General features: G+C 37.9%; 1 protein-coding gene across 1 annotated transcript in view; it reads right to left on the bottom strand.

Moving 5' to 3' along the window:
* ADCY2 (adenylate cyclase 2) overlaps positions 1 to 27,721 on the bottom strand; it is a 183,583-nt gene that overhangs the window by 20,960 nt on the left and 134,902 nt on the right. Inside the window, exons 14-18 of the mRNA XM_017738745.1 lie at positions 26,912 to 26,996; positions 15,268 to 15,405; positions 5,851 to 5,970; positions 1,947 to 2,131; positions 353 to 437 (exon numbers count right to left, since the gene is read on the bottom strand). Of these exons, the coding sequence (XP_017594234.1) occupies positions 353 to 437; positions 1,947 to 2,131; positions 5,851 to 5,970; positions 15,268 to 15,405; positions 26,912 to 26,996 (613 nt within the window). The remainder of the gene's footprint in view (positions 1 to 352; positions 438 to 1,946; positions 2,132 to 5,850; positions 5,971 to 15,267; positions 15,406 to 26,911; positions 26,997 to 27,721) is intronic.

Consider the following 27,721-nt stretch of genomic DNA (forward strand, 5'->3'; position numbering starts at 1 on the left):
GCACCAAACCATAATAACTGCAAGGAAAATAGCTTACAATTAAGCAACCAGGGAGACAGCAGATGGATGCAGACAGATGGGAGCAAACCGGGAAGCTATGAGCCAGTATGGGTCAGAATGATAAGCAATAGTCACAGCACACTATCAGCATAATGTCAGTGATAGTTACTGGTGAGTTTTAAGGGCATATTGGAAGGTAAGAAAGAAAATAGCTTCATAGATGCTCCTGACAGTCCTTTGCAAGGGTATGGGACAGAAGAGGACAAAGGTGTTTCTTTGAGAAGGTGACAGGCTGCATGTGGCAGCTGGCATTGTGTCCACTGGTGCAGGTGAAGAGAAGTGTGTGTCTTACCTGTCTACCCAAAACCAGTAATGTGATGAAGAATATGAACAAGGAAATTGAGCCCATTGTCTTCAGGTCCTTCAGTATTCCTGGCCTATAAAATAAAAACTTAAGTAAAGCCAGCTGCTCCAAAGTTAAACTTCAATTAAAATTCAAGCACAAAAATAAGACCACAATTTATATCTACTACTTTCTGGTATGTACACTAAGAGCATTTAAATATGAGATGCTATATTATTTGATTAAATATCATTATTTATGTTATGTAGCTTTAATTACCTCTACTACATTCTCTGCAAACATACCTACATTTTGAAGTCTAATAATAAGATGAGGATTTAGTAAAAATAATATCCTTTTTAAATTACAAATGGAGAGCATTTGTGGCTTAGTCTATACAAGCAGAATAAAAATCGATTTTTAATGCAATAACACTATTTCCATAGTGGAGAGCTCGACCATGTCCAATGAATAGGAAGAAATGGAAACTAAAGCATCTAACTCCCAAGATACCTTTTCACATGAGAATTACAGGAGGCACAAACTAGATCTTGTACAGAGTTTATTAAAAACTCTGCTTTGGCAAAAGTCACTAGGGGATAATGGGAAACAGTTTACACTAGAACTCTCCTACTCATGCCACTGAAACAAGAACCTTGGTGAGAGATTTAGGAAGGAAAATACCAACAGACACAGAGCTTGACTGACAAAATCAAAGCTGCCAGAAGCACATCCTCAGTCTAACCCATCCCCTGGTTCTCCATCCCATCACACAGATAACCCTTTCCACTAATGCAATGGAAACAAAGACCTGAGTTTGTTCCCATTTAATGTTTAGATTTAAGTGCAAAGAAAACCTACACTTTTAAAAAAAATTATTCAGTTGAGATCCTTTTCCATGATTGTTAGAGCACAGTAAAAATGATATTGAAACTACACTCTGAATATCCAGACTTTCTGGTGTGGCATATGCCATACACTTGGCCTACACAGAAGAAAATCACCTCTTTGTTTTGAAAATGAGGTAAAAACTACAGCTGTCCAAAAATTATTTTGTACAGCAATAACAGGAACTGGAATCATAATTTTGGTCTTACATGTTATCACCTGTAACAAAGATTTCAGCAGTGTCACGAAAAACTTAAGATACAATTCACAAGCACAGCAAATAAAATAAGAAAGATACAAACTGTTGGTCTACTAATTTTTTCAATAGCTAAGCCTGCATTTGTAAAGATTTAAGACTATGTACTGGTTCTGGGGAAGCTGATTTTCTCTGGCTTGTAGCAAATATGCTTTAAAAGCCTTAATGATGTACAGCCTGAGGCTTAACAAACTTGATAATGACTTCTTTGTAATGTCCTTTATGACAAAAATGCAAATTAAACCATTATCTATTTCCTATAGTATGTGATTTTAATGCCTTGTCCAGACTTATTTTATTCTAATGCTCTGAGGTGTGACATTAAATCAAATATTAACTTCAGCATGACAATGAGTTTACATTGTGACTCAGATTACATAGCCAAACACGTATGTTCCATGACGTAAGAACTACCATGGGTAGTATTTAACTTCAGAAAGACTGGAGTTAGCCACCTACCTTCTAAGTGGTGCCATTGCATACATAAATTTGCTGTAGTCATCCAGCATGGGCCCATGAGTGTGCAGAAGGATGACATTGTAGCCCACCAACGCAATCAACATTATTACCATTTTCAACTCATAATTTATCCTCAGGAAAACAGAACAGGAAATGAGCCCTAATATGCAGCTGTATATAAAATACTGGCAAAGAGAAATCAAATGGAAAATATTTAGAATTTGGCTCTTGAGTAGGAAATCATGCATAATAAAATGCTCAGGCTAGTTTAAAAAACAAATTATTGACTGACCACTGAAGTGTGCAATCTATCACAATCTGGGACACTATGGTTTATAGACAGCCAATAAAAATAAATTTATGCTCCCTAATTTTCACCCTTTGACACTTTTGGTTTACTTATCTGCATTTGTGGGATACCACTGATGGTGTTGAAATCTAATGTAGGAGTCTGCTGCCAGCAGACTGACACAAGATTTATTCCTGTTCCACTGTAAAATTTTCATTCATGCTTGAGTCCCACGATTACTCTGGATGTCTTGCTAGCATTTGGGTCAAGGTAAAATGTCTAAAGGCCCGAAAACAACAATTTCATTGCCTATATTTGCAGCTGTTATAAACTGATGCAATATTCAGTTGTTATGAACCTCATAGATATGCAATTTTACAAACTCTAGAAATGCAGCTAGGATTTGAAAAATACAAAGCCATTAACAGGACCTATGCATAATATAAATATAAAAAATCCTTCTCTCAAATCCCGTGGAGTAATAACCATATAAAAACACATCCAATTGCTAAAAAAATAAAAGCCTTTTCTTTCCTATGTCATATATATCAACAAAAATATGTCTGGTTGAACTTAAATTCCTGGAACAATATTTTCTCCTGATACTTTCTGGAAATTGATTAGGGCATCAAAATTAATGCTAAAACAAGAATCATCACAAGAATCATTATCTTAGTCTTTAATATGCAACACCTTTGCCAGAAATGCTTCCTGAAAATTACAGTCCTGCACCTTGCAAGGAAGTTTCTTTTCTGAAACTACAAAGAATTCTATTTCTAGTCATGCTATTTTCAGACTATTGTTGACTTGTTGATGGCAGTACTTTTGACAGAACCTGAATCACTGTATACTAATTTTGGAGGATCACTAAGAAGGTTAATTTTCACAGCCCCCATCAGACAGAATTGATCTACCATCTCAATCTTTGCTGCTACTGTAATTTGCTCGGAGATCTGGTTGAAGTAAGAAATAGATAGAACTATTGTTCAGAATCACCAAAAAATGAAACTCCTCTGATAGCTGCATTTCAGAGGAGGTCACACTCCAAATTTGGTGTTACATAAAAATAGCAGCATCCTTTTTTGAGTCAATAAGGCATTCTACTGTTGAAATCAGTTTTCCAAAGGGAAACAAGCAAAGGCAGTCTTGAATCCATATACTGTTTGACAAAGACCCAGAAATTTTCAAGTGGAACAGTCTCTGGCAGTGTTCCATAGGAATACATAGAATAGATGGAAAATTTCAGACAAGGGTGGATGAATTAGAAAAGAGTGGAACAGCCACACATTTAAGAATGCAGACCTTGCATTGCAATGCAGTGTTTCAGTAAGCAAAAGCAGACCTGGAGAGTCTGGCAATCCGCAGAGCAGTGAAGCTGAGCGGGTGCAGACCCCTGGTCTGCTTAGTGCATCCCTCAGCCACAGGACAACCTCAGCCAGCTCAGCCAACTTGTCACAACCCAGGAGCCTGCAGGCACTTCCCACGTGGTACCAGTGTGATGCCGCCTCTGATGCGGCCTTGGCTTTATCCAACAGTGCAACAGCAAGTTCTCATGGATGTCATTTTTGTCTGACAGCTGAAGCAGTGAATAGCAATGTTTCCTTTTAAGAAAATTCTCTAACAGCTCAGAGGAGGAAAATGCAGGGTAACCTCTCCACAGACAGAATCTGCACCTCATGCTGTACAAATCAAGATTCTCAGCATCTGAAGGGGCGTAACTCCATCTATCCTCTTTTTCTTTCTTGTTCTAGCTCTAATAAAGGTATTTTAACCAATACCTGACAGGCCGAGTGCCTCTCTTACTGGGATCACAAGTCTGGTGCCTTGCACCCGGGTACTACACACTTAGGATCCAGCCCAGTGCATTTGCTCTCTTCTCTTAAAATTTAAGACCTACAGTTCTGTGGGTGTAAAGACCTTTACTGAAGTAAGAAGGAGTTCTACTCCCATATGTCAATAGAGAAAAACTTGAGGACAAAGTCATTTTGTAAAAAATTTCCTAGTAAAATAAAATATATCCCAAAACTGCATCTTTTAGATGTCGGTATTATAACTTCTATTTCTTTTAACATGTGGAGGTGGCAGCACTGACACCAGACTGTATTTTTTCCCAGGAACAGATACACACATCAACTTCTATTACATGGAAATGACAGAAGCATCACAGCAAAACTGAACAAATTAAACACAAAAATGTCCCTATAATTTACTGATGAATCTTTGCTAAGTATTTTTAAAAAGTAAGCTATACCAATCAAAAAAGTTATTTTGGGGGGTAGAGAAGGAGGCAGATCAATTGCTTTGCTTCAAAATGAACTGAATTCAATTGGGGCTAAAGTAATTCCCAAAGCTCCTACGTACTCATTTTAGATGACAGTCAATAGATGTCAGGTTTACTATCATAAATCACATAAAGTTTATCGACATGAATAAAGCTTGAAACTAACACACAGATTCAAAATAACAAATTTTTAATTTAAGGAAACAAACATTTGTCAGCTTAAGTATTCAGTATCTTATACGGTGAAGAGAGAGAAATTTTATTCCCAGAATAAAAAAGAAAAAAAATATCAAAACTGGTAACTCAAAAGGACTTTGTAGCTTTTTCAAGCTGAAATATATGCAGTGTCTGAGGATGAAAACAATGTGTATTTGAGAGATGTTTTAAAGGTTTTTAAATCTTTAGCTAACTTAAATTTTTCATTTATTAATGTCAGAAGTGAAATTTTAACATAATTTTTTCATGCCAGTCTATCAAAGATGAATTGTCTTAGATGAAAGAATGTGTTTTAATACTTTAAAAGCTATAAATCCTGAAATCAGGACACATAGTTTTGGTAATGGTCTCATTATTTCACCACAGAGATAAAATAATCTCCCTTCTCCTCTTGCCACCACCAGCTTATTCATACAACCCAGCTGACCTATTTTGATACAATATATGGCTTGTTATTTTCAACTGCAGGTCTTTTGTAGTCCTTCTAAGAATCACTGCTCTCTAGGACACAGCTCCCACTTTTTCGCAGCAATGTCCTTCCCCCTCCTCTTGCGTGTGCCATTGTGCTTTTGTTCACACTAAGAGATCTTCTTCAGCTCAACTCAGATCTCTTAAGCAGTTTATACAGTGGTACATGAGAGTTTTATTTCCACCCCTCTCACCCCATCTCTTATCAAATACACAATGAGAGGAGTGTGACAATTCCACTGTCAGTGATGTAAGTGGTGAATATTTTCAGGTCAGCCACCTGAAAATATTCCCACCATGGGAAAACTGTCTGCAGACTAACCTGGCTTTCAGTGCACAGTCTGCTTTGGAGACACTGTGTGTTATCTTGGTATCTTGCAACGTGTTAGCACAGATGAGTTAAGCTTCCTTGTTATCATGCTGTTTCCAGCTTTTTTAATCTGACATTCATTAAAATCTCTATTTTCAGAAGTACTAATCTCATTTAACTTCCCACTTACTTCAAATGCAGTTGCAGCTGACTAAAAAAAAAAAATCAAGCTTTTTCTGCAGTCTTAAAAATGGGTGGGTGTTTAACTTCAAGCAGATCTGGTAACAGTCAATTTAATGTAATTGTTGTAAACAAACAAAGAATTGTAAAATTAACTTACCGGTAGGAAAAAACAGTTATTTTGTATACACCACCGTGTCTGATTACTTGAATTAGAAAAACTTGCATTTGATGAATTAAGAACTGACGGAAAAGCTATCACAGCATTATCCAGGAAAAACTAGAAAAAAATAAACATATAATCCATTAGTATGACAGCTGTTTAAGGTCAAAGTAGAGAACAGAAATGGAGAAGCAGAGAAAGCCTTGCCAGTAACCATTTAACTTTGGTATTTCACTATTATTTTGTATCTTACTTTGAAATAGGAAAAGGAAAATGACATAACATGACTCCTTGTTCCTGCATTCTCAAACAAAAACAACTTTTTTAACCTTCATCTGACACTTTCCACTGGAATAAAAGACAAAAGGCTCTTTGTTATATTATTTTCATATAGCAGAATCTCAAACACACAAGAGACGATGATGAAATAAATTCGATATGAATAATTCCTGGGTTTACCTCAACTGAACGTCCTATTTAAACACAGGAAGAATTAAAAAAAGGATAAGAAGTCTTTACTGAAGTTGGTTTACACAGATGCAATAACATAATAATGCTGACATTAATATCGGGACTAATGTCATTGAAACAGAAAAGTGGATCCAGTATCTCCTGGGTCATCAAATTCAGCCAGTAATCACACACGAAACCATCATCATACAGACCCCCTTGATGCAATGATCCAGTGCTTTCTTAATTTAGATTTTGGTGACTACATTAATTCCAGTAGTTTGAATCTCAACATTTAAGCTGTTTCTACATTTAACCACTATTCATGGCCAGTTCTCATGTTTTTCTTCTTGTCATAATCTCATCCTTTAGCTTTCACATGGCTTCTTTCTCTCCCGAGTATTTACAGTCCTAATATTTAGTATCATCTCAGCCTTCATTGTACTCATCAATCTATGTTTTTTCTACTTCCTTCCCTGAAAACAAGCTCTTCATTCCCCTAATTAGTCTAGTAGTCACCCTCTGTACATATTTCTTTCAATTCAGCCTTCTGAGTGACCAAAACTGCAAACACGCTTCCCAGATTTTATCAGTAGGTCATGCAATAGTTCTAACACTAATTCTGCAGAAAATGTATTTCCGTACATCCTAGAATCACAGAATCGTTAGGGTTGGAAGGGACCTCTGGAGATCATGCAGTTCAACCCCCCCTGCCAAGGCATGGTCACCTAGATCAGGTTACCCAGGAACATGTTCAGGTGGGTTTTGAATGGCTCCAGACAGGGAGAGTCCATGACCTCCCGGGGCAGCTTTTTCCACCCTCAATATAAAGAAGTTCTTCCTCATGTTGAGATGGAACTTCTTGTGTTTTAGTTTATGGCCATTGCTTCTCATCCTGTCTCTGGGCACCACTGAAGAGTCTGGCACCATCCTCTTACACCTGCCTTTGAGGTACTTATATGCATGGAATAAATTGAATATAAAAATTGAATTTATATATCTAGAATTATGCTCCTTTGCTCACAGCTACAAAACCTTAACAGCTCACTGTACCTCATGCAGCTGGGGCTCAGACAGATGATGATGTTATAGGAGCTTAACACATTCTGCACGTGGACATCACCCCAGCCACTAACACCATGCTCAGCAAATGTGAGGTAGCTTTCCTTCATTGGGACTCACCTAGGTAAATGCAGTTTATACTTACCATGAGTTCAAAGCAGTCACATGGATGGTTATTGTGATTCAGCTGAGTTGACATTAAGCCCACATAATTAATTAAAATCCTGAACTCATCACCTATCCACCTGATGAGCTTCCAACATGTATCAGAATTTCTTGTCACTAACCTGTCAGACCAACTATAATCTTGAGCTTTTTACTACTAAATTTCATCCTAGTTCTTTTACTCAAATGTGGAAACCATGTTTTTACTAGAAAATGGAATGGACATATCGTGAGCCAGCCATAAAAAAACAGAGCACGTAAGACGGAAGGACTTAAGCATGTACACAAGGAAAGAGTCCATGGGAAGGTTGTGAGAAAGGAACTAGCAGCACTGGGGAGGATGTGAACGAGGAACAAGCAAAGGAAGAAAAGGATAAGAAAATGCAAACTGAAGGACAGTTGTGACATACACGATGGACGAGGTGACACACATACAAGAGCCAATCATAAAGCATAAAGTAGCGTGTGAAAATAGGCCTTAACCAATAACAATTATGCACGATTGTGCATAGGGAAAGCAAGAATTGTATATTAGGGACACTAATTCATTAATAAAATGGCTTCTGCCTGATTCACATTGAATCGTGTAGAGTCCATTGTTTCTCTCTGCACTCAAATCCACACCTGACTTCTTCCTTTCTAAAATTCCAAGCCATACCTCACAGACACTAACTGTCACCTTAATTCATTAGTGAATTTCATAGTTCCTCTTATACACTAAATATGAAAATCCACATGTGGTTGACTAGAGTAGAGATCCACAGGTCACCTCCCTCTGACACGCTGTTCTCTGCAGGTCGTCACCGTGTAACCGACCTCTAAATTCTTTCTTCATTTCTGTCTTTAACTACTGTTACAGAGAAAACCTGAACTGCTTCACTCAGAGCAACTAAATGTGGATCAAAATGGTTTATTGATGTACTAATGTTAAATCTGTCAGTCATAGTTCTGTACAGCCAAGTCTTGGAAACTTGCAAGGACAGAGACCCCACAATCCCCCTTAGCAACGGTCTCAGCACTGTACATGCACAGTGACTTCTTTTGTCTTTCTAAACACTATCCAACCTCCCACATCACCACCCAGGTTATGTTTTGTAGCTCTGCTGAGAAGAGTCTGAAACCATTATCTCTGTAACTCCCCTTCAGCAGAAGTCCAAGGTTGTGGATTTGTGAAGGTCTTCAATATGCCACGTATTACAAATACCAAGCTGGCACTCACCTGTGTTTGTACAGTTGCACTTTCAGGTTGTTTTCCTTCTCTAACATGACTGTGTATGTGAAACTACACATAATTAACCTGCCATCAGTGAAGTACAAAGTCAGGACCAGGATCAGTACCAGAAATATAACAGATAAACCACAAAAACAGACCCTACAAAATGTTAATAAACACCTACAGATGTTGTAACATCCTTCTGTAACTGATCCCAAAGAGCTCTAATGACGTGCACATGCAGAGAGTTACACCCACATCTGCCTCTTCCCACAGGATGTGTGGGTGAAATGCACACACTCCCTCTTCTGGGAATGCAGGGTTCTGGCACACTCTCCTGAAAGGAGATGCAGGTGCTCTAGTTTTATGTGCCCCTGTGCAGCTCCCTGCAAGCTGTCAATGCACATGCTGCAGAGTGAGCCCTGCGAGTCCATGTGCAGCGACAAACCTGAGCCGTGGTCCCTGCTTGTCCCAGCCCATGCTGTTTCCTGCCCATTTGCATGGCAGGCAGCTCACAGTATCTGACAGGGAGGCTGCTCCCGCTGGCTGAGGCAGAGGTGTGATGCCAGAGGGGTGACTTATGACAGTGTCAAAATAGTGTTTTGACAGTCATCTGCTTTCACTCATAGCTCTCTGTCTCCTGTTTCACATTTCCACATTGCCCAGAGACGTTGTGGAGTCTCCCTCACTGGAGATATTCAAGAACCATCTGGACACAATCCTGTGCCATGTGCTGTGGGATGACCCAGCTTGAGCAGGGAAGGCTGGACCAGATGACCGCTGTGGTCTCTTCCAACCTGACCCATTCTGTGATTCTGTGTTTTTTATACTTCTTTTCACATTATTTCCTTCTTTACTTAAGAATTTTCTGAAGTCATTTGGTTACTTTTTGAGCCAGCTGATGCTCGCCTGCCTCTTTTAACAGGAATAATTTTGGGCAAAAGCCCTTCAGACAGCTTTGAGGATTTACTCCTCCTCCCTGCCTCCAGCTATTTAATAGCTTTTGTTAACAAGGGCATCTGCCAAGGGCCCCCACATCCAACTAACAGTGCATATACTTTTTCTGTAAACATGAAATATTTAGTTTCAGAATCCCACCTTATTCATGTCCCCAGAGCAAAGATTATATAACATGAAGAACTCAAACACAATTATAATCTAGAAACACATATGGTATGCATATTTATATATGTTAATTTATATTAAAGCATTTTAATTTTGGTTTTGAACTTTGCACAAGGCACTTCTGACCTATAAATGTTACCTGTATACACAGAACATTATATTAAATATGGTATATCTTTGCATATATTAATAAATTAATCTATTAATAAAAAAGAAAAAAAAAGGATATGGAAGTGTTGTCACCTGCCATGAGCCAAACAACACTTATTTCTGAATGATGTGTTTTCACTTGTCTTTCTTGTCTCTCATCAGTTATCTACATCTGCTATCACGCTTTAAAGATACATATTGTTCTTCAACATAGTATTTTTTGTAAGAGTAGGTTCAGTCCTACTAAGCAGTCACACCTACTCAAATGACTCAAATGAAAGCAGTATTTTTTATGAATTCCAATGTTTGCCAGGAAATGTCTGAGCATGCTACCATTAAATTCTTATTTTAACTTCATATATTCTAACAGCTTTTTCTTTTCTTGCGTTCACATAACCTGCAATCCTCAGTTCTGACTTTTTTCTGCCTTGCATAATGAAAATACCTGCTTTCAATGGGAGCCATGTGGTGACAGACCCTCCCCCCAAAACATGGGAAAAGCAAATTAGTGCATCTATTTTGTTCTTTGAAAACAACAACATAATACACTAGTTTAGATCTCATTAAAAGGAAGTCATCTTTCTCACTGAGGTATGAAAGCATTTGGATGTAGAATGCCTATCACAGCTTCCACTGAAAAATGCCAGTTGCTCTGGCAGGTGAGTCAGGACTTTTATTCCCAGATCCTCACAAGAATGCCCCAAGAATAGCGTGAAGAATCACAAACTCTGGTATCATGCCCCCTCTTCACAAGCTCATAAGCAGAAGTTTAAGGACAGCCTGGAATGCTAAGTTCCTACCAAGACTATTATGCATTTTTTTACTAAATAACAGTGATACTGAGATATTGGTAAGTTGTAAAGGGGTGGGTGATGAAAATCCAGAGAGTACTGAAATGCATTTAGCAGAATTTTTAGAGCATTATGCCTCTGGGTTTGTACAAGACTTCTTAACATCAAAGTGCTCATGCATCTGTGTTATTTGGTATGTTGTGGCATGTCTCTTGATAACAGTCAAATGTACCAAATTAAAGTTGCTCAAAAATTATTTTTTATTAAAGTTTGGGTAGCAAGTGAAAATGCATGACTGTCTTTGTGCCACCATGTATTCAATTCCCAGCCCCCTGCAAAGGCAATATGCAGTGGCAAGTCCCTGCCTTGTTCTCTCTTGTCCCACCAACAAGAGAGATGAGGAGCCTGCTGGGCCTTTACAGACTCAGACACCATGATTTCTGTGTTTGACAGATATGGAGAGATCCTCACTTACAAAGGCAGTGACAGCACATCTCTTCCCACACCCTTGAAAGAAACCAGAACTTCTGTAAACATGATTTCAGAGCAGTGTCTCACCTGCTAGTGCATCTCTGCTAATCTAGTGGACCTAGACTGATACTGATTCTTTAAAGTTTCTTAAATCCTGTCTATAATCTGGAATAGATTTGTGACTGAGCACTGCAAGTACGACTTAAATAATATGACTTCAGCTGTACATTCCACTTTCTGCTTCCGACTCCCAGGCCAGGTCAACCTCTAGGCAGTGTCTGTTTATTCTTCTTGAAAGACATGCATTAGGCACCCTCCAAAACAGGGTCTTCAATGTGCCAGGCACTGTCAGGATGTATAATTAGAGTGTATGTGCCAAAGAGCTTGACAATTAAAAATACAAGGCCAGCAACTGTATTAACGGAGTCAGCTACACTAAAAGGAAGGTACCTTAAAGAAACTAACTTTCCACTAAGAGAATGAAAGCAGGGTTGATTAATTATTTGTCATTATTTAAAACAGGGTATCATTCATGACTTAGAGGAGGCTAATACTTGCATCATTAAAGGCAGCTCGTGCTCACGGACGTACGTTAACCAATGGAGCAAAAACACTCAAACCTCTCTCAGTCTTCACATTCCTAAACACATGCTCTTTCAGAGGAAACAGTCCAGAAGCTAAAATTCACCGGATGAAAAGACAGGAAAGCAAGTAATATCTACAGAAGGGCCACAAAGATTATCAGAGTGCTGCAGCACCTCTCCAATGAAGACAAGGCTGAGAGAGCTGGGGTTGTTCAGCCTGAACAACTCTCCAGGGAGACCTTAGAGCACCTTCCAGAACCTGAAGGGCCTACAAGAAAGATGGGGAAAAACTCTGGAGCAGGGTCTGTTGTGACAGGACAAAGGGTAATGGTTTTAAACTAAAAAAGGGTAGATTTGGACAAGATATAAGGAAACATTTTTTTTATGATGGGGGTGGTGAGGCACTAGAACAGGTTTCCCAGAGAGATGTTGGATACCCCATTCCTGGAAACACTCAAAGTCAGGTTAGACAGGGCTCTGAGCAACCTGATTTAGTTGAAGATGTCCATGCCCATGGCAAGGGGGAGTTGAACTGTGTGACCTTTTAAGATTCTTTTGAACCCAAACTACTCTATTATTCTATGATCCTGAATCTTAAAGCTGGTAGTTAAGAGTTAGTGGGACAGTATAACCCTGAGATCTTGTTGCTGTGCCAAGAACCATTCATGCATTTGATGCAGAAGTCACTGAAACAAAGAGCTGTTGCAGGACTCTTTCATCATGCCATGTTCCTTGAGATCACATGGATCCCAGAGGATGGTGAGGCACAGTCCTTTGATGTATTGTATGCAGTCATTCCTTCAGCTACCAACTATTGATCCTTTGCAGTCATGCAGTCCTACTGTCCCTCTGGGATGCCTGGATTGCTCTGTGCAGGATACTTTCTCATGTTCAGTTTAAAGCAGGTCAGCTCGACAAAAACAGCTTTCCTCAGCCACTGACAGTTGTCCTTCTCTCCATACAGCACCAGACCTAATGCTGAATGGATCACCAGATCTAATGTGTACCCTCTCCCTTCAGCTCAGAAGTATTTGATACTTGTGTCATGTTAGCTGATTTTTAACTTCCCTCCACTGATCAGGACTACATACATCTCAAACCTGAAGAAGAAATTCAGATGTCTGCTAAAACAGCTAATTTCAAACAAAATTGCACCCCCACTCTTTTCCACTGTCCCTTGAGCATGAAGACTGAGTTTTATTTGACATTTTGGTCTTAATTATGATTTATTAGGTGTGGCATGGTTAGACACTTTTTATCTCCGTTAAATCCTAATGGCTACATTTTGCCTTTTTCTACTGAAAGGGTTCATGGAAATCAATGCAGTTAATGGACTCTGCTATTAAGTATATGTTGCTTGGAGATACAATAATGATGCTTCAGAGTCTCTCCCACAATTTGCTAATGCAAATTTCACAGTCACATTTGAAGTCATTTTTGCTAGTCAAACTATTAAGGTTTAGTTTCAAGGTGGAAATTGTACTTAAAATTATCATCTCATGAATATCATGGAACATGATTATTTGTAACATTGTAACATTGCTGACAAGGCACTGAGACTTTAAAATACAGCCTATTAGGTTTTACTATAATATTCAGTCCACATAAAATTGGAAGTGAGCCAATAAAATTAAAACCTCTATCTAAAAATTATGTACTGAACAACTCCTTTTTTTTGCTAGAATGTCTTTTACTACTTGAAGGCCAAATCTGAAATGGACTGTACACACTAGCAGAACTTTAGTCTAAGCAAAAAACTGTTGCTGACTATATCTCCTTTTACATTTTTTAACTTACTAAATAACCATATGCACAAAGTCTAACTCAAAGTATACTTTAAACCCAAGTAAGTTCTTTCTTTTCTTCTGATATATTTACAGAGTTGAAAATAAGGGCAAATCTAGCCTGATCTTCATTTTACAAGGTACTACATCTCTGGGGTTTATGCTGTTCCATAACTTTTGCATGGCTCAAGGTTGTCATTCAAAAAGGCACAGAATCTTCAGCTAATGGAGAATCAACAGCTTTTCAGAATAATTATTTCCATTGCTAACTGCTTTCACGGCTGAAAAGTCAGCTTATATTCTCATTTCCAGCCACTGCTTCTTTGAGTTTCTCTTCTCCCAGCCTTACACACTAAATTCAGCTAGGTGAATTTTAGATTTTGAAAATGGAATTGGTTTAGAGTTTCTCTCCTCTCCTTCAAAAAAAGCAGGAAAAAGGAAGAAGAGAAAACTAACATTAACAAGCTAGGAAAATTTAACAGTAAAAATGGAGAGAACACTCTACCAGAAATTTCAAGTGTTCACATTTAAAAGCCCACATTACATAATTTGGACAAGTTTAGTACTTAGTGTAACAAATGATTGACTAAGGGTCCCCTGAAATGTGAGAAAACAAAATAGAACAGTGTAGATACCATCAATCTCTAAGTCCTTTATGAATCCTAAGTAACAAAAGTACCACAACTCAGGGAAGCATTAGAGATGCAATTTCAAAAGCACTGAAATGTGAATCTTACTCACTTGAAACGTGAATAATATCTATGCATTAATGTTGCAATGAAAACATTGCCTAAATAAATGTTAGAGTTCCCATTTTGCAGATACAGAACTGAACTGGAACACTTTCACAGATTTACAAACAGAATCCACCTTAGCCAACAAGACAAAACAAAGGAAGATTTTTGATCCCATATATTGCTCATCCATTAGAGAACAGACCCTTCAGACTGAACGAGATCATTAAGATTCATGCTTTGAGAGCACTAATGCCAGATTTACTCTATAATTGCTACAGCTGCAAAAGAATAATAGAATTACATGGATTTTCCTGGTTAGGAGAGAAAAGCACAGGTTGAAATCACTTAAGCAGACATAAGCCCTAATGAATTTGGAGTTCAGTACTTTTGAAGTTTTGATGTAACTTTGATTTTCTTTCTTATTTTAGAAAAAGGCAAGCACGTGAAATCAATAATGTATACATTATGATCATTTTGGGGAGCATCACAAAACTGAATAGAGCTTAGTTTGTTTTATGCAAACTCTTCCACACATCCTGTGAGGAGATACTTCATTTATTCAGAAGGGCTGTTTTTCTGAGTCATCTATGCACAATTCAAACCTAGGATTTGTTTTCTATTCATTATAACTAATATTTTTCTTTAGCAAATTTAGCCAGGGTCTGAGCTCTTGTTGAGCATCCTGCTTGCAGAGGTCTCCATTACACAGCATGAATTTTTTTTGCTCTGCTTGACATTTCTGTCTCTGGCAATTGTTATCACATATGTTCCTGGCATAGCCACAGAACATAAATTTAACATCTAAACAAATACTGAATAACACAACAATGACAAATCTTAAATGAGCAAAGAACCACGAAAAATTACCCCTTTTTCCCTTACCATGTTGAATACAGCCATGGTTAATATTATAGCAGTGGTTGTGAATGTAAGAGTGATCCTTGGCCAAGGACGGTTTGCAATTATTCCAGATGATTTCAGGATCCACAACAACGAAGCTGATGCTTTCTTGCTACATTGCTAAGCACAAAGAGTTTAGAAAAGAGAAAAAAATATCATTAGTATATTAATTAGTATAAACAAGGGTAGAACTAAGACATCTCAAGATTGAGGGCAGCATCAATCTTGAAACATTGTACAGAACTGTTTAACTATTATAGTCTCATGAGAATTACAGATCATGATTAAACATGAAAAGAAAGAAATTTATTTAAAATATCTGCGATGACAATCACTTCCATTAAATAATTATAATTTGCAAGTACCTTACTAAACGTTCAGTATATATTATAATAATAGCAAAATACAGAGTTGACAGCAGTGTCCTCACCTTTAACATCAGCAAAACCCTTGAAAATAAACTGACGTGCCTTTACTGAATTGAAAGAGTCACATTTAGTAGCTTCTGGAAACTTCAAAATGTAAATAATGACTCTGCAAAGTCTTTGACACAGAATAAAGGCTAGCTATATCCCTGGAGTCCTCAAAACAGGAGAGTTTCCGGGGTTTTCTTTCATTTTTTTGGAATCTTGTTTAATAATTAGTTTTAAATGGAAAATAACTCAACAAAGCAAATCAACCTTCACTAAAACTATCTAGAAGGCAAATAAGCATTTCATAGAAAACTGGACTTAAATTTGACACAAAGAATATTCAGTGAATAGAAAAATTTTTTTTACGTAGTGGCAAAAATTAACAATAAAAAACTCTGACTCATTTAATCTGCTTCTAAGAAGACATTGCAAAGTCTCCATTCATACATGCATAGTGCCTAGAGGCACAAGAGGCTCACACAGAATAAACAACAATTTGTGACACATCCAATAAACATTAATTTTCTCAAAACTTTAACAATGAGGAGATAAGGTTGCCTAGAAGCATCTTGTGCCCTTTCCAAATGTCAAATTCAGTTTTATGGAAACCTCTGTAAAAAAGGCAAAGAAAAGTTAAGGAACATGACAATCCCACAAAAATAATTGTTTTTTTCAATGTGTTTTCTCTATTTACTTAATATTATCCAAGATTGCTCTGCATATTACTTTTACCCCAGCCCCAGCCATCAGCAGAGATACAAGCTCAGGAATGAGAACTCAAGCACAAACAACTAGCAACCACAGGACTTAACTTACAGCACTGATCTATTTGCTCAGGTTCAATAGCTATGGCACATTATGCTAAATTACACCACTACCCAACACATGTGATGCATTTTGCATGAAGGTCTTTATCATACTGTACATAAGCCTTTCACTCCTAAATATGCATTATTTGGACAAATCCTCTGCATATGCAGAGCTTTTTTTACATATTGTTTCCTTTTATGACAGGGAGTTTTGCTGAATTGGACAGGTTGAGATCAGTTTCAGGAAGGTCAAAACAATCATTGGAATCTCAAGGATGGACAAAGAAAAGGAGAGAAAACATGCAGCTTTTATATACACATTACTCCTCCCCCATATTAAAACCTCACCCAAATACATAAACTCAAAGGACCTTCATTTTTGAACAAAAAAAATCCTGCTCAAAAGGCTTTTTGAGCTCCCCAACCTTGTTCTTCACGCTTAAGTACACAGCAAATTTCAAGATAATTTGAATCCACACGTAGTTTTTAGAGAAGTTTTGTCATCCCTCCCACTTCAATACAGTAAAAAGCACAAAGCTTTGATTGCTGCTGCTGCTACAGAAGGGGAGTGTTCCGATGGATGCAGGGATTGGATCTGTGTGAAAATGAATAATTTAGTTCTCTGTCTAGTCTGCCTAAAACCCACTGAGTCAGGGAGCATGGATTTATGGCAAATTAGAACAGTCATGAAATCATGCCTTAATTACTCTTTACCTTTTTTATAGCTCACATGGAACTTTATTACAACTTAACCTACATTGTTCCGTGATTTTCTTGGAAATTTAAAAGCAGCTGGAATAGTTTAAGTTGCATTAGGGACAAAACTAGGCAAGTACACTGAGAAAGTACTAGGAATATAAAATAGCTAAGAAATCATATCTATAAAGCTGTACACTCTGTTCTTTCTGAATTACATTACAGGGAGACATACTGTTCAAGGAAAGTCTTTAGGATTAGAAATTCCAAGAAAATAAGCTAATGATGGAAATAAATTATCTGGTCTAAATCAGATATATTTTATTATGAATTTTACAGGGTTTATGTTATCTGATGAGAGGCTAATCAAATCAAACACGAAGACCTGGTGATGATCAAAAGGGCAATGACAGTTGATGAGTAACCTCATCAACAGAAGCCACTGAATTTGCTGCTTCTAAGACCACTGAAAGAGGTTGCTGCAGTCATGATTTCTCATGGAAAACCTACCACGAAGCCTCAATGAAAAAAACTTGCTTTCCAGGATGCCCTGCAGAGTAAGGGTGATTCCTGCCTAAAAGGGTAGCAGGCTGGCACAGGACAGTTAATTTTGCAAGTGAACAGAAAGAAACTTGGGATTGTGTAAATATATCTTAAGGGCATAGTGGGTATGTGGAAAACCTGCATGACATTTAGAGGATGGGACACTTAAGAGAGGAAAGGAAGGCATGAATGTGGATCAGATAAGTACAAGCATAGGTAGATGGAGATGAGAAGGGATGAAAGGAAAGAGATGAAGGTGAAAACTTTTCTAAATGAGTCTATTGCATATTGTTATTAAATTCTATCTCTAACAATCTTCTGTGTAAGTGCAGTCCTTATTCTGAGCCTGCATGTGTGTGAATGGTAATAAACTTCATGCTGGACTAGATGGCAAGGGGCACAGGATGGGTGCCAGCCACTGGAGAGAGATCACATGGGTGAGGCAACTGAGGGCTGGGTATCAGTAGCTGAAGTGTGTCAGACCAGTCCCTGGGGAAACCCACAGGGTGTGTGGGGGCATGTGTGTGTAACCATTAAGAACATTCAGACAGAACTGGTTGGCAAGTAGGAGATCAACATTTGGAAAGACCCAAGGTTTCAGCTAGTCACTTTATAAAGGGGACAGAGCCTGGGTATGGATATTGTATTGACTAAAATTCCACATGCAAGACCCACAAGTTAAAGTGTGCCTGTGGATGAGCACAGTCAGGAAGTGTGTATGCCATCAGTCCTGATCCTCCAGAAAGAAGGAACTAGACCATCAGTGTTGATCTTGTTTACATGAGTGCTGCTTGTTGTTATGTGGGTGCTGTAAGAGAGCTGTTCTGTCCATGGATCTGTGTGACTGCTCCTCTGTGTACGGTATATGCCCGTTTTCCTATTGGGAATACATGCCCAACCTCACTACAGGGTGCACCTGGGACTTCAGTGAGAGTGGGACAGGAGGATCTCCTCCCTGGATTTTAAAGTCCATCAAATTGTTCTTCAGTGGGTCAAGAAGGAGCACTTCCCAGCTGCTGAACTCCACTGGGCCCAACAAGCTCTAGCAGCTCTTACTTTCAGTTTTGTAATTGAAAGCTCAGTAACAGATGCAAACAGTAACAGCTCAGTAACAAATGCAAAACAATGTTGTAAAAAAGTTGCTTTCATGTTTTAGTAGTGCTACACAAAGTAAATTTAGTTTTCTCTGCTCATATGAACAATTTGTGTTATCTTAATTCTGAGGATAAAATTAACTTTCACATAGAAAATCCCTGCTTAATTCAAGTATCTAAATACAAGAACGCTGGCATCAAATGAGGGTGACTTTTCAAACTTTTCTACTTTAACATCAATGCTTCCAATTGTTAAATTTGAGCTTTCTTTGTATTTGAAAGCAATCATTGAAAAAAATTAAAATATAGAATTGCTGAGACTACTTAGCAATGTCCATGCTGAGAACAGCATGTATTGCTGAGAACCACCTTTGTTTTCCAAGTACCTGGAAAGCAGGTACAGACTTATGCACCTTCTGTATGAAAATTGCTTGCAATAATTCCAATTTTTCTTTGCTTACAATATTTTTGAACAATATCACCTGACCTTGTTAATACATTTTAGCAAGGAGGAACTAATTTTCTACATTTCTTTAAAAAACTCTTTTTCTGCTATAAGGAAAAACAAACAAACAAAAAAAAGGCAACTTTATCACTAAGAAAAGGTCTGGAAAAGAACATAAGCTTCTGGAAACAATATACCATTCAATCAATGTGATTAATCAATAAAGAGATTCTACTCTTTCCATTGCTATTGCTAAATTATGGACACTGCTGGCTCTAACTGGAAGAACAATGTGAGTGATGTTAAGAGGGCAACTTCAAAAATGAAGTTGTAGATAGTTATTTCCACTTCTCAAACAGAAGCACAATAGGGTGATGTATTTCTTACCAGGCTGCTTAATGCACAGCTCTGAGTTCTGGAAGGAAAAGACCCCTGTTTATTTGGTATGTCTGCCATGCCCACCTTGTTTGTTAAGACAATGAGGGTCCTGAAAGGAAAACTTGTGGCAAAACCCTTAAAAATCTTAAAAAACCTTAAAAATCTTTAAGCCATTGAGTAGATATTCCTTGGAAAACACGAAAGAATACACTGTTGAATAATAATTTTCTGTGTGAATACCAGATTTGCTGAACTTCATTTCATTTTTGAGCAGTCCAAATCCAGTCCATATGTAGTACAACTGCAGCATTTCAATACAGCTGAAAATTTGGGGAATCCCTGGAAGCAGAACTGGAGTGGTGGGGAAATCATTAAAACTACTCCTAAGAGCAGAATTATGCTTATATATATTCAGAGCAGAATATATTTATTTTGCTGATTCCATCATCCATCTTTTGTTGTAAATATTATGTCTCCTTTGAAATTTTCTGAATAAAATGGAGAATGAGATTTAGGAAAGAAAGTGATCAGTTCTTGAAAGCATGCAAGTAGGATAAGACATCAGATCTCAGTAGCACTAGAGTATCACAGTGTTTATTCTAAGTAGAGCTGGCAGAATATGGTTTAGTATTTATCATTTACTGACTAGAAATAATAGGTATTTGTAGTATGAGACGTGACTAATGTATTACCTTTTCATCTGAACATGTTAAATGTGATATGACAGCACAGCATGATAATGAGTAATAACTTATTTTGAATATTCAGGACATTACAATGTATCCTGTGTTGTCTTTCTACACACAAAAACCTACTTCAGCATTTAATAAAATGAATGCTGTCTTTCTGAGTAGGACCAAGAAACTGGTGCGAGAATTAATTGTGACAGCTCTGTCGTAGATGAAAGACAGTGTTGCAAGAGCTGTCACACTTCTCCTTCACATGCAAGCTGAGGTTGGAACACCTTCACTGAAAACTTCTTATTTACAGAAAGCCAGTGAATCACATTTTCTATAGTTCTATTGTTGTTCTTTTCATTTTACATTCAAATACAACTTGATATTTTACCAATACTGATGCTTCAAAAATGCAATCAAGAGAAACAAAATTCAGATTTTTTTACATGCTCGTTTTTACTCAGAGTTGAAGAAGACACCAAAGTTCAAACCCAAAGAGCTTGATGACAGCAATTACACTGACCTAAGCTTGGAGAAGGGGGATTTTGCCATATAGGCACAAGCTTTTACTTACATATTTATTAATGCTTCTAATATTGACAAAAAGGACCAATGTACTTCTAAAAGGACTACTGTAACACCAAGCTTTTGAATTCCACAGTGGCACCTGTAAATCTAAGCCAGGCATTTTGAATCACACAAAATGTATCCGGGTGAAAAGTCTACTCAATTTATATTTCATGCAACTGGCTGGACAAAATCTAGAATCCTAAGTAAATAACAGCAAAAACTAAAGTCAGTATCACATTTTTAATTTCACCATACGTTGCAGTGCTAATTATCCTTTACAATGGGGCACGTTAAAATGGCCACGTGGTTCACTCAGCTACGTCATTCAAAGGAAAGAACAGGTCAGTGACCTGCACAAATATGCCTTTAGGCACTCAGAGTTCAGTCCTGGCACTTCCTGTGCTGCTTTCCTCACTCAAGAAAATGTACAGTGACTGTGTTATATGCTATTTTAAGTTAAGGTGTTCTCAGTCCCTCCCACCAAGGTTTTTCTTTTTCTCAGAAAATATTTAAAGAGCCATTGGTTTTGAGAAGAATCAAGCCAGAATGACATTTTAAGGACAATGCTCAGGGCACTGAACTAGAGGAAGGAGTTCTTGAATGCTATGTTCTACATTGTCCGAGACTTGATCTCCAAGTGAGATGCTACCATCCAAAACCTGTCTCACACAACAGGAGCTCTGATCTGTGGCCATACTCTGGTACTAGCACATCACAGATATCCCCTCCAGGTAATACATGTAAAGACCATTGAAAACAATCTGGATGCTCTCTGCTTTCCTGCTTTTTTGATGACCATAGGAAAAATTGTGTGCACACCAGGAAGCACACTTGGATATCTCTTCATGTGAAAGTAACTTACAATCTCATCATGGGCAAAGACACTAAAGGGCAGCATTGCTGGACTTTAAAAGTTATTAAAAGAGAATTTTTGGCAAAGCAGACAAAAGGAATGTGGTTTTCACCAAGTCAGGCAAGTTCTTCAGCTGCCTTCAATCACATAACTAATGTCGTAAACATGTAACTCAAGAAGCTGAATAAGAAGAATTATTTTTGTTACTTAAATCAGTACATTTATAACAATTCCTGAAGTCTGAACATGGTACTTAGTTAAGTGGTGATGGATTTGCTGTTGTAGTGCCTGTGCTAGAGACTCATCAGAATGACTTTTAGGATTAATGAGCCTCTTTCATGGACCCTGTTGTAGGTGCCAAAGTGCCTCTTAAGGTTCTCCTTGCCTTCCACTGTTTTAATCTTCATTTAAAGGCAAAGCCTTACTGCTGAAGAAACTAAAGGGCCTGGATCTTTCATCTGTATCTGCATTAAGAGACACTCACATCAAAGGTAAAATTGCAGATCGAAAATAATTTCCAAGTAGTGCCGGTACTGATATTCCTTTCCTTGCAGAGCTTTTAAATACCTTATGTGTACACAGTTGTTCTGACTGTACCTAAGTACCAATGCCAATTGCTTTAGAGTAAAATACAAATCCCTGCAAAATAAAAAGGTATAGATTGTGTATCACTCTTTATACAGTGGTGTGGTGTAAATAATGTGCTCTCTTCTAGCAGGGACAGGGCTGCTCAGGTACTGGCTGCCCTTTGTCAGAGGTGACCTTAAATCAGAACATCTTTCTCAACTGTGAAGCCAGTTATTTTCTGCTGTTTGCTTTGCTGGCATTGTGTTCTGCTAATTCCATGATTCAACTGGGTATTTAAGGGACACTATAAACATGTTCAGATGAGACGACATTACTTCTATCTCCTCTGTTAGCTTAACTAGTCAAATAGGTTTGCAAGGTAGAAACATACGCAACAAAAAACCATCTCATATTAATGAAAGTAACTGGCACAAAGAGTATGTCATATTGATTAAGTGCATGTGTGTCCCAGGTAATGCAAAGAGATTTTTGAGACAGTACTTGCATCAATGCATAAGGAACGTCTGCTTGAGATTAACACTTCTTTGGCCAGCTACCTCCGCTACCCCAAAGATCTTTCCTTTACATGCTTAGTGTGGGGTTTTTTTTCTACTGGATGCATTACATTTTCCAGTGTATCACTTAGGTACCAGATGTCTGCTTCCTTGAACTCACAGCAGGAGGTAAAACACATCTAACACTTACCAGGTCTGAGGTGTTTCACATGCATTCTATGAACTCGTCTATACTTCAGGAAGATAAAGACAAGAGATGCAGAAAATAAATGAGCTAAAGGACAATCACTGTCCTCTATCCCTCTACTTGGGAAGGAAACCTCTCACGGAAAATTCAAAGAAAATATTCAAAATTAATTAAAAAGAAGGGCCTACATTTAAAATAAGAAAATATAAGACAAAAAGGATCTTTATGACCAAAAATACTCATAATCTTTAAGAGCATGAGTATCTCTGAATACTGTGACTATCCAAAAAAAAAAAAATTTTATAGGCACAAAAAAGCAGTCAGAACATAAAAGATATAAATTCCTTTCAAACTTCAGGATAAATGCCATTTTAGCTAGGATTTAGCAAGGTTTAATGCCTATGGGCAAATGACTGTTTCTGTGAGAACTGTCAGCTCTCCCTGCCCTCGACCTGTTTGCCCAAGCCCAGCAGGGAAGGACACACCACAAAGACAGGCTCTGGAAGTCTGATACCTCCTTATTTGTGCTACTACTCTGCTGCATCGTTTGATGGAAAAATGCCTACTCTTCTCTAATGGCTGATATTCTCACTCCACAGCAGACTGAGCTGGACCATGCTGCAGTGCTGCTGAACAGTAGAATCAGTTAGTAAACTCAGGGTGAAATGCTGAGCATAAATCTGTTCTTACAATACTGTAATTAAATTCCGTAAGAGCTAGTAATTTTAGCATTACAGTCTGGATTTTTTTTTTTTTTTTTAATTTTGCCAATGAAATTAAAATCATACAGAGAAACTTGTTCAATGTTGGTTTTTGTGTGACTTACTCTGTGGTGGTGACAGACATTTATGATAGGTGAACACTGAGAGTGGAAAGTGTCAAAAGTACTAAGACAAGCACATAACACAGTGATAGCTAGGTGTCCTAATCTGAACTTAGATTTTGCTGTCTTTACTGGCATTTCAGGTCCCACTCTGTAGTCCTAATCTGAACTTAGATTTTGCTGTCTTTACTGGCATTTCAGGTCCCACTCTGTAACTCTTGTAACAGTTCTGTAAATATTTGACTACTACTGCAAGTTTATGTACCAGGTGCCAGTGCTCAGGCTGGTGGTGAGGCCTGACCCTGGCTGGGCACCTTGGGAACACCAGGCCAAGAAAGAGCCCAAAATGTTGGGCAGAGAGAGGAGGAAGGAGCAAAAAGGGAGAAACAGCAGAAGGAACACCAAGGTTGGAGGACTGGGCACTCCATGCTGGAGCAGATAACCACTCTGCAGCCCATGGAGGATACATGCTGGAGCAAGTGATGCTCCTGAAGGAACTGCAGCCTGTGGAGACCCTACAACTGAGCAGGATGGAATTGTGAAAGGAAGGAGCAGCAGAGAGAAATGTCTCTCTACCAACCACTCTCCAGCCCTACTTGTAGTGCCTGATGGTAGGTAGAGGACTCTGGAGCAGAGGAGTGAAGGGGAATTTGGGATAGGGAGGAGTAATAGTGTGGCTTTAATGTTTGTTTTTGTTTCTTACTACACTAATCTCTTCTAATTGTCAATAAATTAAATCAATTATCTCCAAGTTGAGTCTGCTTTTGCTATGAAAGTAATTGGTCAGTGATCTCCCTGCCTTATCTCAAGCCATGAACTTTCTCATCCTATTTTCCTGCCCCATCTTTCTGAGTAAGGCAGAGTGTGTGAGCAGCTGGGTGGTGTCTGACCTGTAGCTAACTCACCATATTTCATCTGTCACAGTCAGACAGGCACAAAAAATTCTTGGGTTTTTTGGTGCATTCTTAGAAGAGAGATATTTGGTGATTTTAAACTGTGTAATTGTGTGCAGGTACATGTACACACAAGCAAATCCACATTTACTACATGCCTTCTATAAGGGTTTACAAAATCTTTAGAAAAAAAGGTGTGAAAAAACCCCAAATAAACCCAAACCAATTCAGCCTTAGGATGATAAAGCCTGATTTCTGTTAACACTGTCACTGTTGTGTGAAAACTCAAATATTGATACCAGTTTCTTTGGAACTTTAGACTTTTTCTTCTACAAAGAAAATGTTTACAGTTATGGATCAGATAGTTCAACAAATATGCTACCAAAATACGACATAGGGTGTCACTGTGGTTAAAGCTGCAAAACAATACTTGGATTTTGACACAAAGGAAGAAATCTTAGGGAGAGAACAAGGGAAAGAAAAACCTACTGCTTCTTTTGTTAGCTGCTTCTCACCCATCACCTTAAGAACTACATCCATGCACATGAAGGAGAGACAACACTACATCAACTATGGTCATAACTTTCTGAAATCTTGTTAGCAGCACAGCTTCTGTATTAGAGCAGCTGAACTCACAAAGACATGGCCATAACTAACTCTCCTGTTCAAGTTACCTAGGTTAGAACATGACAACTGGCAACTCATCAGAAATGCAATGACAGGTCTCCATTTCTGGGAACTATTTACAGTATTTATGTGACATGGGCAAAAAGTCATAGAAAATAGGCGTTAAATGTTGTTCAAGTGGCACAACTGTACAACTCTGACTTGGGATATTGCTTAGCCACCCTTTAAATGCAGAAAAATGTATTTGTATTCCTCCTAAGTAACACTATAAATAAAAGCCCCAGGAGAATGTATGTGGCAGCACTTCTTTATACCATTCCATCAGCACATCTTTTTCCTACAGGAAAAGGCTGGCTTTTCATTGAAGGATTTGTTTTTTAATTTGCTTATTCAAGAGCAGTGCTCTGACTACGTCATTTTACTCTCAATCTGCTGTCAATAAAAAAACAGCAGTCAACCATAACATTACATGAGAACTAATTTTTGCTGTTAAGTAATAGCAATACCTCTAAGATCTCACTCTAATGATTAAAAATATTTAAGAATATCATTGCATTATATTTCAGTTTAATTCCTGAGCAGTGGCAGCATCCCTACTTATTGGAAAGATAACTGAAATGCACATTAATTATATTTTCTTAAAAGCATGTCCTGGCTAATTACAAGCTTCACAAGAGCAGAGAGAGAGAGAAATTATAAAAACCTACTTCCTCTATTTCTTTCTTTAACTACCTTGTTGTAGTGTTTTACTGCACACTGAAGTAATTGTCTTTCCCACGTGCTTTCTTTACAAAAGATCTTTCAGTTTTCTCTATGGGAGCTTACACAAGGACAGAGAAGGAGAAGTGGGGATGCCACATTCAGATTGCATTCACTTTCTTACAACTCCGGAAACTCCTTATCCTTATTATAGATGGAGTTCTATGTTGGATCTTTTTGAAAATAACTGAGAGGGGGACATGCTGAAATGCTGAAAGGTTTGCCCAAATATTGAATTACATTCTCGAATTCAGCATAACATTACATACATTAATAGGTATTATAATAACACCTGGACCACTCAGTGCCAAAACTGGAAATTTACTATAACATTTTATATTTCAAAATAGTTGTTATGGTGAAATAAATTTCTTTAAACTCCAAAAATTGTCTTATACAATACTTAAACAAATACACAGTCCCACAAATTAAAGCATTCATAAGATGAGTCATCTTCTGTAAGCACAACAGCAAAAATTTTTGAAAAGGCAATTTATCAAACAATAATGAAAACCTCTCAGATGCTCCAGCTTCATATGAGAAAGAGAATATTAGTGTCGATACAGACAACCACTGCATTGGCATTTTCTGCTTTTCAGATAAATGAGGACATTTTACAGAAAATCACCATGGACAAAACAATGTCCGCAGAAGCCTGAGCATGCAAATCCTTTTTCCTTTAACTGGTATTCTGCAAAGGCAGAGTGACTTGGCAAAATCAGAACGTTATTTCAAAGAAACCATCAACTAATGGATTAGATTTCCTTGAATACCTACCAAAAGCTGTCCAGCGAAACAGATAAACAAAATGAAGGAAAGCAGGAGAAACGCAGCCCCAAATGAAATTCCAAGAATAGACGTTCTAGAAGAAAAGGAAAAGGGGTATTCATTTCTTTGTTGCACATTTGTCACATGACAGTTCTTTGTCTATAATACTGATGATATGAAAAATTACTAGGTACAAGTTGCAACTTCCAAAGATCAACATCATGGAAAACCAATTCCAATCTTTACCGGAACAGCAGGCATTTCCCCAGCCATTTTCTCAATTCAGGATTGCTTGAATGGGTATTACCTCTGACTTTCCAAAGCTATTACCACGAGAAGCTAATAATTTCCACACATATAATGACAGAGCACATTAACAGCAGCAATGTTTTGTTTTAATTTTAGGAAGCCTGTATGAAAGAAGATCCTTATTGCTTTATGTTGTTGATTTTGTAATAATATAAGAGTGTAATAGATATACAAAATGAACTTGCTGGTGGTGTACATTCACCCCTAAAAGGCAGAAAACAGCACAGGTCAGTGATGTCCATTTTCAGTGTCTCACAGCAGAACCTGCACTATCTGTGATGCTGATCTTCCTTACTCACTGTTCCAGTTCATCCTTTTCTTGCGTGTTATAAATAGGAACATCTAGCCAGACGTAGCATCCCTGGATACTCAGTGAACAGGGCTACAGTAATAACCTGTGAATTCCTTCATTCATTCCTTCATTCATTCTGCAAAGGCGGAAATCTCTCTACAGGAATACCACAGTAGAGCATAACTGCTCCATCAGGCACCATGTGAGAGCTTCTTATC

The sequence above is a fragment of the Corvus brachyrhynchos genome, unplaced genomic scaffold (assembly GCF_000691975.1).
Source record: "Corvus brachyrhynchos isolate BGI_N302 unplaced genomic scaffold, ASM69197v1 scaffold23, whole genome shotgun sequence".
NCBI lineage: Eukaryota > Metazoa > Chordata > Aves > Passeriformes > Corvidae > Corvus > Corvus brachyrhynchos.